This window comes from Macrobrachium nipponense, chromosome 17, assembly GCF_015104395.2.
Source record: "Macrobrachium nipponense isolate FS-2020 chromosome 17, ASM1510439v2, whole genome shotgun sequence".
In the NCBI taxonomy this organism is placed as follows: Eukaryota; Metazoa; Arthropoda; class Malacostraca; order Decapoda; family Palaemonidae; genus Macrobrachium; species Macrobrachium nipponense.
Window position 1 is genome coordinate 55,648,305 of NC_087210.1, and position 13,212 is coordinate 55,661,516.

The 13,212-nt window shown below is 40.2% G+C and overlaps 2 protein-coding genes across 3 annotated transcripts in view; one reads left to right on the top strand and one right to left on the bottom strand.

Moving 5' to 3' along the window:
• Positions 1 to 13,212, top strand: part of LOC135195916 (uncharacterized) — a 265,806-nt gene that overhangs the window by 228,367 nt on the left and 24,227 nt on the right. The gene's annotated exons all lie outside the window — the stretch shown is intronic.
• The window catches only part of LOC135196036 (uncharacterized), a 4,720-nt gene continuing 3,002 nt past the window's right edge, over positions 11,495 to 13,212 (bottom strand). For both annotated transcript variants that reach the window (XM_064222507.1, XM_064222509.1), the window contains exons 3-5: positions 12,383 to 12,512; positions 11,941 to 12,096; positions 11,495 to 11,698 (exon numbers count right to left, since the gene is read on the bottom strand). In XM_064222507.1, the coding sequence (XP_064078577.1) occupies positions 11,594 to 11,698; positions 11,941 to 12,096; positions 12,383 to 12,512 (391 nt within the window). In that variant the 3' untranslated portion in view covers positions 11,495 to 11,593. The remainder of the gene's footprint in view (positions 11,699 to 11,940; positions 12,097 to 12,382; positions 12,513 to 13,212) is intronic.

Below are 13,212 nucleotides of genomic sequence, written 5' to 3' on the forward strand. Positions count from 1 at the left end.
TGATAGGCTACACTGATACTGCTATTATTAAGGTTACTTCAGTGATACAGTAACCTATTTGTATCTAGGTAATATGAACATCAAATTCATTTATTTCATAACTTATTAGTATCTAGGTGGCATTTATTTCATAATGTGAGTCACTGTATGTAGTACTGTACTTATCTCAGACCACTTTAACCTATGTTTATTGTGCTTATATGAGAAGTGATGAGGCAGGGAAATTGCATACATAATTTCACCTTTGCATATAGTACATAGTATAAAGATATATTTTCTGTATTGAGATTTATTAAACAAGACAAAAAAATATAGTTTTTCTAGCATTGATTATACATGAACATTTTATAAGATATACGATAACTAAAGGTCAAAACAATCAGATTATAATATAGGAATTTTAGATTGTATATATGAAATCATTTTAAATAATACACATCCAATAACTTTAAATCTAACGTCTGCAGAGGAAAATCACACTATTACAAAGCAATTAGAGTATTTTGCAAAATAAAAATATGTATAATGGCGTTCATTGACGTATACAAGAGGTAGGAGACATCCTCTTCTTACTTGTTGTCAATCCCAAAGTTGCCTTTCCCACCTCAAAGGCTGCTCTAACTAGCCCTAGCGCAAAGGCTCTCATGGCGCCATATTTCCAAGATGTCGGGGCGCACTCGGTGTTTTGAGTATGAGCCTTTCGAGTAACGGCCAACAGGAACGGCGCCTTTGCCACAAAAGGCGCCTTTGAAAGTTTTGAGTATCCGGCCCCTGTTTCCTCAAAAGGCCGTGATCCTGACAGTATATTATCAACCTTTCATACTGCCCCGAGTAATAGGCTGAAAAGTCCTTATAACTAACGAAACAGTTAGCACATGTACGGAGCAGAGTCGAGTTAGTAATGGGCCCGGAGGAGGTGGAGGTGCCTGGAACTGCTTCCGCCATCGTGCTGGTTGATAAGTGAAGTGAGACACCGGCAAGTTTGTCAGGAGGAGGGGTGGGGGGGTGGAGACCACGAAAGAGGGTAGAGAGGATGGGATGGGGGGTAAATATTGACGTTTGTGAAAGAGAAAAAAAAAACAACACGGTCTTGTAATGGGTGGACAACATAGGAAATGAGGGAGGCCTGTTTGGGGGTAATTGAACTTGACAAATATTGAGTGAAACCGTACAAATATAGCTTCTTTGATGTTTATGAAACCAAAGTTATCGTGTATTATTAATAAAGTAAAAAATATTGCAATGAAACCTTACAGTAGGGACACATATTTTAGATAAGAGTTAATAATCCATACATACATGAAAATATATATTATATATCTATACACGGTTTTTTACCTCTGGTATTTACACTTCTGGTACTTAAGTATAAATTATCAAGTACAAGTCTAAGGCCATTTTAGTGAATAATGAATAGAATATTATCAAGTTTCAAGGAGTGAAACCGTACAAACATAGCCTCTTTGATGTTTATGAAACCAAAGTTATCGTGTATTATTAATAAAGTAAAAAATATTGCAATGAAACCTTACATTAGGGACACATATTTTAAATAAAAGTTAATAATCCATACATACATGAAAATATATATTATATATCTATACACAGTTTTTTACATCTGGTATTTACACTTCTGGTACTTAAGTATAAATTAACAAGTACAAGTCTAAGGCCATTTTAGTGAATAATGAATAGAATATTATCAAGTCTCAAGGATTAGAGTGGCCAGTTCAGGGGGTGATTGAACATAACAAGAAATGTTGAGGACAATTGTAAAAATTGTGTAACCTAACCAGTGGGCTCCTCCCATCCCCATAGGCCACCTTTAAAGGAAGGCAATCTTAGAAGTGAACATATAGGTTAAGATCATAACCTAACCTAACCTAACCTAGTAGAACATGTTGCCTGACCCGGGGGGGGGGGGGGTGGGGGGGGGGGGGGGGTTTAATATTAGAAATATAACATATAGGTTAGGATCATAACCTAACCAACCTAACCTAACCTAACCTAACCTAAACCTAGTAGAACATGTTGCCTGACCGGGGGGGCTCCACACCCCCCCCCCCCCCCCGTACCCCCCCTTAAAGGAAGGTAATCTTAGAAAATGTAACATATAGGTTAGGATCGTAACATAACCAACCTAACCTAACCTAACCTAGTAGAACATGTTGCCTGACCGGGGGGGCTCTACCCCCCGTACCCCCCCTTAAAGGAAGATAATCTTAGAAATGTAACATATAGGTTAGGATCGTAACCTAACCAACCTAACCTAACCTAACCTAGTAGAACATGTTGCCTGACCGGGGGGGCGGTACCCCTTAAAGGAAGGTAATCTTAGATAGAAGTGTAACATATAGGTTTGGATCGTAACCTAACCAACCTAACCTAGTAGAACATGTTGCCTGACCAGGGGTGGGGGGGGGGTAATCTTAGAAATATAACATATAGGCTAGGATCGTAACCTAACCAACCTAACCTAACCTAACCTAGTAGAACATGTTGCCTGACCAGGGGGGCTCCGCCCCCCGTACCCCCCCTTAAAGGAAGGTAATCTTAAAAATGTAACATATAGGTTAGGATCGTAACCTAAACTAACTAGTAGAACATGTTGCCTGAACGGGGGCCTCTACCCCCCCGTACCCCACCTTAAAGGAAGGTAATCTTTAAAAAATGTAACATATAGGTAAGGATCGTAAACCTAACAACCTAACCTAACCTAACCCAGTAGAGTATGTTGCCTGACCGGGGGCGGAGCCCCTTAAAGGAGGGTAATCTTAGAAGAGTAGCATATAGGTTAGGATCGTAACCTAACCTAACCTAACCTAGTAGAACATGTTGCCTGACAGGGGGGGCTCCGCCCCCTCGTACCCTTCCTTAAAGGAAGATAATCTGAAGGCCCCTACACATGATCAATTTTTTTGTCAATTAACCCTTTACTGCCGACTGGACGTATTTTACAAAAGTTTTTTTAAAATTCGCGGAAAAATACTTATAGGCCTACCAGCCTAAAACTTTTGAATCACGCGCCTTGGGGGATGCTGGGAGTTCACGGATCAAGGCCTTGTTTTGTTTGGAAGCGTGACCCAAGTGCGTATGTGCGAAATGCCTTCTTCTCGCTCCAGTCAGCATCAGCGGCGCATCGTCCGCGAGCGAACTTTTGTCGGAATAGTGTTTTTCTGGACTTGCGCGAGACTTTGAACATTTGTGTTGCTACAGGACATTCGTAGAGATGTCTCAATGACGTGTGAACCGCGAAAGGCGCGTTTTACCTGTCGGAAGGGATCGTGTTAGGAGAGTTTTGGACTTGGATACTTGCGAAGGGCCAAGCACCCAGCATGACCCCGCGCCTCAAGGCCGTTCTGTGCGGCCACGTGTGGATGAAAGTGTTTCAGGAACACATCGTATGCCTTTGGTTACCCCTAGGAAGCATGTGGGCGTCCTTAGGGGCATTCGTAGGCATTTCGGAGGCCTCCAACCAAGGGACATAGACGAGTATCTTTCGGAGCTTGATCGGGAACATGTCGCAAGTCCTCATTTTGATGGCGGATGGTCATCGAGTGATAAGGATATCAGTCCCGATGTCAGTGAGGACGAATATATGCCCCCAATGTCCGTTCGAGGCTCACATCCCGAAAGTGAGTTCAAATTCAGTGGCTTCAGTGCATATGAGGGGGAATCTGAGGAGGGGGAGGATGGGGATATGGGGTCTAGTTTCATCGCGGATGACGATACTGAAAGCGAAGGCCTAAGTGAAGGTGATGGGCCAATGGGGGAGGGTAGTGTGCAATATCGTGCCCGCACGGGCACGTAGAAGGTCGGCTCGTCGCGCCAGCCAAGGTGAAGGTCGGTCGTCGGAGAGTGACGAGGGGTGGACGGAGGACCCCACCCCTCCTAATTTGCACCCCTTCACGGCAACCCCTGGGCTCACCGTACCAGTACCCCTGACTGCTTTGGGGTTCATCCAGCTGTTCCTTATGCGGGAATTGCTGGAATACCTGGTACACGAGACGGTGGACTACGCTCGGTACTGCCGGTATGAACTACGGACGACCTTGTCTTATTACTGGCGGGGTTGCAACCTCATTGACATGGCGCATTTTTTGGGGCTCCACATTTATTTTGGTATAACACCTGCTTCCGACGTCAGGCAATATTGGAGGAGGAATTATTTTTTATGTATGCCCAATGTGCCTGGCGTTATGTCCCGTGATAATTTCCTGGCGTTGGACAGGTATTTGAATGCCTTCAACCGAAGGGCCATACCCCGGAATAACAGTGATCGCCTCATTTTAGTGCGCCCAGTGTTGGAATACATTTGTGATCGGTGTAGAAATCTCGTGGTTCCTGGAAAGAACCTTTCTTTGGATGAGGGGATGATGCCTTACAAAGGACGTCTTAGTATAAAAGGTATAACCCCAGAAGCCGAAGAAATATGGAGTGAAATTTTTTTCTTATTACCGAGGCCAACACTGGATACGTCGTGGACTTTTCAGTGTATTCCGGGGTCTTTCCACGCTGCGTGACACTGTATTCAGTCTTGTGGGACGTTTCCGTAACCAGGGATATCACCTGTTTATGGATAATTTTTATAACTCGGTATCCCTGTCCCAGGAACTGTATGAAGCTGGTGTGCACGTCAGTGGTACCCTTCGGTTGGTGCGTGGGACCCCGATTTCCCTCAAGAGGTACGGTACGCTAGTCATCCGCAACACCTGGCAAGAGGAGAGACAGAGTGGCGGCGGAAGGGCGCTGTCTCGTCATCTGTTGGAAGGGTGTCCGACTCGTCCCATTGATTACGACGAGTCATGAACCCATCCAAGAAGAGATCGTACAACGGAAGAAGACACGTCGACAGGGCCGAGTTGTGTTTTAGGAGTTTCGTGTCCAGCGTCCTACCGTCATTGGGCACTACAACAGGCACATGGGAGGAGTTGATCTCTTTGATCAGCTCATCCAGTATTATCCCTTCGCCAGGAGAACCAGAAGGTGGACCCAGAAGCTCCTCAAATACATCCTTCAGTTGGCCCTCCAAAATGCCTACATACTGTACTGTGGGTACCGCGGTGACAATCTTCCGAGGTTGTCCCACATACAGTTCCTAGAGGTAGCCGGGAATGCCCTCATCAACTTCGATCCCGATGAGTGGCCTTCCATCACTGACCCCCTGCCCCGAGCTGCAGATCTGCCCCTAGCGGAAAGGGCAGATAGGAGGGCCAACTTCGGTCGACCTGCCGCCGCCCCTGCTGACGACGCCCCTGCTGACGACGCCCCTGCTGCCGCCGCCCCTGCTGCCGCCGCCCCTGCTGCCGCCGCCCCTGCTGACGACGCCCCTGCTGCCGCCGCCCCTGCTGACGACGCCCCTGCTGCCGCCGCCCCTGCTGACGACACCCTGCTGACGAGCCCCTCTGTGGGTGCCGGCCCCCGCCATCACCGCTTTCTCGTCGGGTAGTGGACCCTGTTTGTTGGCTGCAGCCAGGGGATCACATACTGGAGGCCTTAGAAGGGCGAAGGCAGAAACGGTGCCGGGTGTGCCATATGAATGGCAGAAGGAGAGACACCCGGTTCTTCTGTCGTCTCTGCAAAATTGCTCTTTGCAGGATAGGGGACTGTGACCGTAAGTACCACACTAAGGTCATGTATTGGAGCGCGCCCCCTAAACCGACAGCGGAGGGCGCACGGGGCCGCCGGGTCCATCAGCAGTAAGGGCGCGCGTCTCCCTCCTCCACCTGTACCTCGTCATGTCGAGAGGAAAAAAATGCAAGACTCTTCAATGGAGGAGGGAGAAAACAAGAATAGAACGAAGAGTCAGGATTACGAGTGAGTATTCTGCATTTATTTTATATTTATTTTTATATTTATTACAATTTTTTATATATCCGTATCTGTGCATGATAAAATAATAATAAGACATTTCATTGTATGCGAAAAGAAAAGTGTCACCTGCATTCCTTTTATTTATGTATTGGTACCAGAATCGAAAAATGTAATATATATATTTTATATATTTACATATATATTATATATATATATATATATATATTATATATTATATATCTATATATCTCTATATATATATATATATATAATATATATATATATATATATATATATATATATATATATATATATATATATCTATATTATATATATCTTATTTATAAATATTGGTAATTTTGGGGTAAGCAAAATACATAACATCTAGTAATATTCAATCATTTCTCTTCACTTTAAAACCAATTGCAAGTCTCTAGAACAATATCTCGATTTATGGTGAATTTTTGAAAAAAACTTATTTTATTCGCTCCGCGCGCCGATTCTCGGCAGCGAATCTCCGAAATGCGTAGGTCACAATCTCCTAATATTTGTGCCTTTTCATATTATGCTTTTTATAGAGTTTTATATATGAAAATGTGCGCAAAAACATGCACAATATAACAAAAAATATTTGAAGGCTATAGCATTTCTCATTTTTGAAATATTTGCATATAAAGTACGATAAATAGGAAAAAAACTACGATCGGTCAACTTTGACTCAACCGAAATGGTCGAAAAACGCATTTGTAACATAAAAATCTTACAGTCTAGTAATATTCAATCATTTATCTTCACTTTAAAACAAATTGCAAGTCTCTAGAACAATATCTCGATTTATGGTGAATTTTTGAAAAAAAACTATTTTATTCGCTCCGCGCGCCGATTCTTGGCAGCGAATCTCCGAAATGCGTAGGTCACATTCTCCTAATATTTGTGCCTTTTCATATTATGCTTTTTATAGAGTTTTATATATGAAAATGTGCGCAAAAACATGCACAATATAACAAAAAATATTTGAAGGTTGTAGCATTTCCCATTTTTGAAATATTTGCATATAAAAAAAATTTTAAACAAAAATTCGACATTTGGTCAACTTTAACTCGTCTGAATTGGTCGAAAACTGCATTTGTAAGCTAAAAATCTTACAGTATCATAATATTCCATCATTTAACTTCATCTTGAAACAAATTGCAAGTCTCTATAACAATATTTCGATTTATGGTGAATTTTTAAAAAAATATTTTTTTACGTCCGCGCGTTACAAATTCATGCATCATTTTGTGATAATATTTTCTCTGTGTTGCTTTTATCGTTTTACAATGTGTTATATACCAAAATGATCGCAATTTAGTGTACATTACAACGAAAAAATAAGTAACTTGTTACCTTTAACCGCTTTGCGCACAGCGCGATTTGAATTCAATTATATATGAAATTTCGTTTTTGCGCTATCAAATATTGCATTATTTATATATGATGATGATAATTTTTTTCATTTCTGATGGTTGCATACTAAACTAGGCAATGACAAAAAACGGAGCCAAAAATGAACTCTTAATCTTGAAAACTAAGCGCACTGTGATTTTTTGAAAAAAATATTTTTTCCGCTTCTGCGCTCACTCCGAAACCCCTCCGGCATACGGGAGACAATTTTTTATTTACCGCTTCGGCGTTTAAGGGTTAATTGATATCAATTTATTGACGTCAATGAATTGATGGAGAAATTGACCGTGTGTAGGGGACATTAATATCAATTTCATTGAATCAATTCATTGAGAGATCAAACATCCTTTGATATTTATTGATGGGTCTTCAATAAAATTGATCGTGTGTGGGCAAAGCATCAATATATTGATCAATAATTTAGTGTCCAGAGCAAGCACTATTCCTAGAGCAACAGATGCTTTCATCTCGAAGTTATGAATCAAACTGAAAATTGAAGTAAAATCATTGACCGTCTGTAGGCACAGTGATTTGCTCAATTTCATTGTCGTCAATAAATTGAGATCAATTGATTGACGAAAACATTGATCGTGTGTAGGGGCCTTTAGAAGTGTAACATAGAGGTTAGGATCATAAGCTAACCAACCTAAGCTAATAGAACAAGAAATTTTTATGGGTCAGACAATCACGTAAAGGTGAATATAGGAAAAAGAAGGGAGAAAAAATGCATATGTGAATTGGAATGTCTGTAAAATGAAAAGATGTAATACCAATTTCACGAAAAATGTAATAGCATCAATTTCAAAAAATGTAATACCATCAATTTCACGTCATTTACAGAAAGGTCTCGAAACGTCCTAAAATCGCCTTCTAGTCCCACCCCTCAGAAGTGTTTCAGTGGCCTGGCCTCAATTGTAACGTAATATTGTAAGTTATATAAGGCAACATTATGAAGTGAGAACAAGTCAGTGCACATATTAAACAATACTATGATAAACGGAACAGAAATAAAAGCTTGAAATAATATTACACAATTACAAAACAAATAAGGAAAAGGAATATATGTAACAATGCATGAATCCTCCCCAAAAGTCTCCTATCGCAACGTAGGGTTAATAATGCATCATGATTGGTTAAATACATGTAACCCCCTACAAAACCCCCCATCATTTATCTCCTTAGGAACTTTGTGTCTGAACTAAAAGCTCCCTTATAGTAATTAGTGATTTTGGCTATGTAACGGCTCCATTATTGGTTTATTTATCGCTTTATTTAAGTTTGTATTTCGTGTTTCAAATGTCATAAATAAGAGGAAATGACACAATAACACTACAAAATCTTCCCCCATGTGTTTTACCCCACCCAAAACCCCGCATTCCCATCGGTCCCCCTTACCGTAGAATACAGTTGAACGGCATAATTCGCCCAAGTGTTTTACCCCACCCAGAACCCCGAATTCCCATCGGTCCCCCTTACCGTAGGATAGAGTTCAAAGGTAAATTACACGTTAATTACAGCCGGCCGAAAAAATATTATCCTAAATTCTTGTTCAGGAGGTAAAACTGTATAGAAAAACGTCAACTGGCATAGTCTAGTTCGCCGCGGAATAAGGGCTTAGTTCTACCGAAAGGTTGGCTCTGGTTCAAGTGCTGAAAGGCTGTGTTCGTGTATACTGCACAGTTAAAGGAACTTTGGGAAGTTTGAGTTAACATGTTATCTCGATATTTTTAACATTGAACCTCTTTGTTTCAGGTACGTTTGCGGAGTTCAGATATTGAGTGATGTATTTGTGCTGCATAACAGCAGTACTACGAGGGTTTAGTAAGTTAGAATTTAAGTTGTTCGTCTTAGTTTAGTTGTGGGCTGTAAATCTTCAGTGGCCCAAGTTTTTTATGAACATTGAATTTTTACTGTTTCTTAAAAGTTCCCATTCATTCCTTTATGGAGGGTGTGGCCGATTTAACTAGAATCCTTTGCATTATTTTGTTTTTGTATTTTATTTTTGATTTTTGCGAACGCCATATCAGTAAGAAGGCTGGAGTTATTTTTGTATGTCAAATTGTGTAAATCCGTCTGTTTGACAGCATCCAAAGGCCAGGCAGGACGAGTCTGTTGAGCGAAAACCAACGCTACTTGAAATTCAGGTTGGCCAGTCTTTCGGAGTTTTCAACTGCCAATGTCTTCCATCACTATTCGATGCTTTGATCATTCCAAGTTTATATCCTAAAATGCAATGGTCCTTCGTAAACTTATACAGTCAAACTCGTGAAATATTTTCTACTTATGCATCATTTGTATAACTATTTAAGCCACGGGTTCCCAAGGAAAACGCTATCCTATGGAATGAACCAAATGATTTGTTCAGTGGCGTAATTTTTTTGAGTTGGCTCTAAGGTTTAACTTATGGTATGGGTGGAGAGGCGAGCGAAGCAAGCCCTATCTGGGAGGGTAAGGGCCCTTTAAACCGCATCCCCAAATTTTTAATAGAGCTGGTTACCCGCCCGTTTTCCACCCGTCCCTTGATCGAGGGACGGAGACATAATGCCCATTAAGGGGGGCGGCTGAGGGGAGGTAGGATAAAACTCCATTATAAACCATCTTGGGAGTCCCCACTATAACCCTGCCAAGTTTCATGCCCATCGGACCATCCGTTTGGCCGTGATTGAATGACAGACAGACGAAAGATTAACGCATTTTTGAAGCCGTATAAGAGCTGTATTGACTCATTTAGAGTGAATTTTATTATTTCAAAGGCTAGGGGGCAAACCAAGTTTTGGGGGGAGTTAATCAGTGTCTTGTGGGGGCAACGCCCCAGGATTGTCTTGACAAAGAATTCGTATTAGTTTTTTGTAACTGATAACCGAGGAAACGCATATTGGTTCAGGTACATCGGATAACCCAGTTTAAACCAAACAAAACCTTTTTCCTCTGAAGATGGAAAGAGAAACCCACAAGATTACAAAAAATAACTTGTAAATACTTACAAGTAAAAAATTTTATACTCGGTAATCTTGTGGTTTTCTTTTTCTAACCCAGTTTGTTTTAATGCGGTTTTTCTTAAAAGCATTTCGCAGCAAGTAAGTTTAGCTTATTTAGGAAGGAGGGTCTCTCTCTCTCTCTCTCTCTCTCTCTCTCTCTCTCTCTCTCTCTCTCTCTCTCTCTCTCTCTCAATGGCAGCAACCCAGTGTATTACTTCTCCGAGGTGAAGAGCAACTTTATTATCATATTTGCTTCAGTAGTATCGACAACCTAATTTGAAAAGAAGGTTGTTGGACGCATAGTTGAATTTAAAACAGTCGCAATTCTTTTTAACTAAATTACCTAGTTTCCCAAAATTTACTTGTTAGATATAAATTTAGTATTACATAAGGATTTTAACTAACTGCTTCCATTATCTTGTGTAGCCTAGATAAATGCACGTTATGGGTTATTACTGATTTAGACTTTAGTTTTCATTGAGTAAGTCCACCTTTGTTGGGGTGAAGGTGCTGCTCCAGCAAAGGTGGCCTAAGTGTTCTATTTGCTAAAACAATTCATTTGATTGATAGAATATAGAATTTAGGCCAAAGGCCAAGCACTGGGACCTATGAGGTCATTCAGCGCTGAAACGGATATTGACAGTAAAAGGTCTGAAAGGTGTTTATTTAATCATTCTTGAAGTGAAATAAATTTGGTTCTAGTAAGATTTCTAAAGGACCTGTTTTTTTTTCATATATCTCGTTATTGCTATTTGCTATTTCAGTTCTTTCACTTCGAGGTCACTTTATGAACAGACGTTATATCCAAACTACAAATACGGCAGTTACTTTTCCAATTAGTATTTTTCAATTCTTCTATTAGATCGTGAGGGTTCTTGATGGTTTATGTATAATAAGTTATGATGAGCATGAAAGGCGCTAAGTTTTTTCCCTAGCTTATATGATGATATGTTATTAGCCACTAAAAATAGCTTTATAGGAAAATGAAGTTTATGTATTTTTGGCATTCCATAGCATACCTGGAGAGTGGCTGCTAGCATAGGTACATGGCATTTAGAACATTCTTATCCTGAATGGTCCACTCTTTCAAGAGCTGTAAGGAATCTGTATAATCTGTCTTCATAAGTGTACTTATCGAGAATCAAATTGTCTTTGCTCTTCGATTGGCATAAACAAATGCCTTCGATAAGGATCTGAAAAGGTGCTACCTCATCTGCAAAATTTCGCTGTCATAGTCAAGGACAGAAAAGATAAACGTGTTTGTTTCAGTGTTTATTTTCTAAACTTTCCCCTTCTTCAGCTAAAGTCTAACAATTTCCTTGAAGGGTGCAGGAATGAAGCTTTGCAGATAACTGCCCTTATGGACACCAAGAAGGTCTCGCGGTAGGGGCACAGTTATCGATGGGTTGGAATAAAGTAAAAGGTCCGAAGATGCACTTAAAACAGCAAAGTCTCCCAATGCTCTGAAAAGGAAAGTAAATACGTCCATTATTGTCTTTGAAAATTACATAAATCTAGAGTAATGCATTCATGTATTCATGAAAAGCGTATTAAAACTCATATACGAAACACTGTAGGCTAGTTAACGTCATTCGAAGAAAGCAACGTTACGCAAAAACATGAATTGTAACATTTCTTTTTTTTTTAAGTCTTAATTTGTTTTTAGTGACAACAATGATTAGTGAGCAGCCAGTTCCTGTCTTACCATATATCCCTCGTTGCCACAGCTACTTGCTTTGTACTTGACATCAACGACAGGGTCATCACTCGGCAAGATTTCCTTGTCGAAGAATTTGCACATATTGGTGGCTGTCTCTCCACCCATTGGGTTCACTTGGGGACCAAATTTGTTTTTGACGTGCTAGATAAGTATGAAAACAAACAATAAACTTATTCATAACAACATGAGCAGGAAAAATTATGAAAATATAACATTGCCCAACAAAAAATAAAAATTATATCAGGAAGGAAAAGGCTTCAAAATAACTGGAATGATGTGATGATTGAAAAGGAGCATCTTGCAGATTGTTATTATTATTATTATTTTATTATTATTATTATTATATTATTATTATTATTATTATTATTATTATTATTATTATTATTATTATTATTATTTATTATTATTATAAAAAAGCATTCCCCACCTCTAAAAGCTTTCCAGGACAATCCTTCTTAACAGTAGCGCAAGTCCCAAGAAAAGCCCTGGTCTCAAAGCCCTCGAATTCCTTCTCTACAAATCCACTGGTGGTCTTCAGGCGAAGACTTGTGAAGCACCTGGAGGAGAGACAACGAAAAGTAGGGATATTCCTGTCAGCATCAGAAGAAACTCTGTTAGGCTAATGTTTGGAAACCATCGGAGAATGAACGGCTCTGCAAGCACAAGGGAACTGGAAGTCAGGTAGTTCTCCTTTAGACAAGTCGGTTACGTGCTCGACTACCGACCTCAGGGTCCGGGTTCGAATTTCCAGTCTGCCAACTCGAAATCAGAGGAATTTATTTTTGGTGATAGAAAATCATTTCTCGATGTGGTTCGGATCCCACAATAAGCTGTAGGTCCCGTTCCTAAGTAACCAATTGGTTCCTAGCCACGTAAAAATATCTAATCCTAGGAGAGCTGTTAGTCAGGACAGTGGTCTGGTAAAACTATGATAAACTTTTTATGGACGCCAGGTTTTGTATCGGTTTGGAGAAACTTTAATCACATAAATTTGTCTTCTTTTGCAAGGAAAAACTAGTTGTGTTTTTATGAACAGCAGTGGCTGAACAAAACCAGATCTTTAAAGGTTACAAATTTCCTTGTAACTTCACTTGAGTCTAAATAGTTAAAAGGTTATCCTAAGGCTAACAAGGACTTTACTGACTTATTTTGCTTAGTAATGTATTGCCTTATTCACAGCAAGTTTGTGCGGTAAACGTCCGCTGAGGGTAAATGAAGGGACATTCGAAGAATAATGATACGGCTTACTCCAAATCA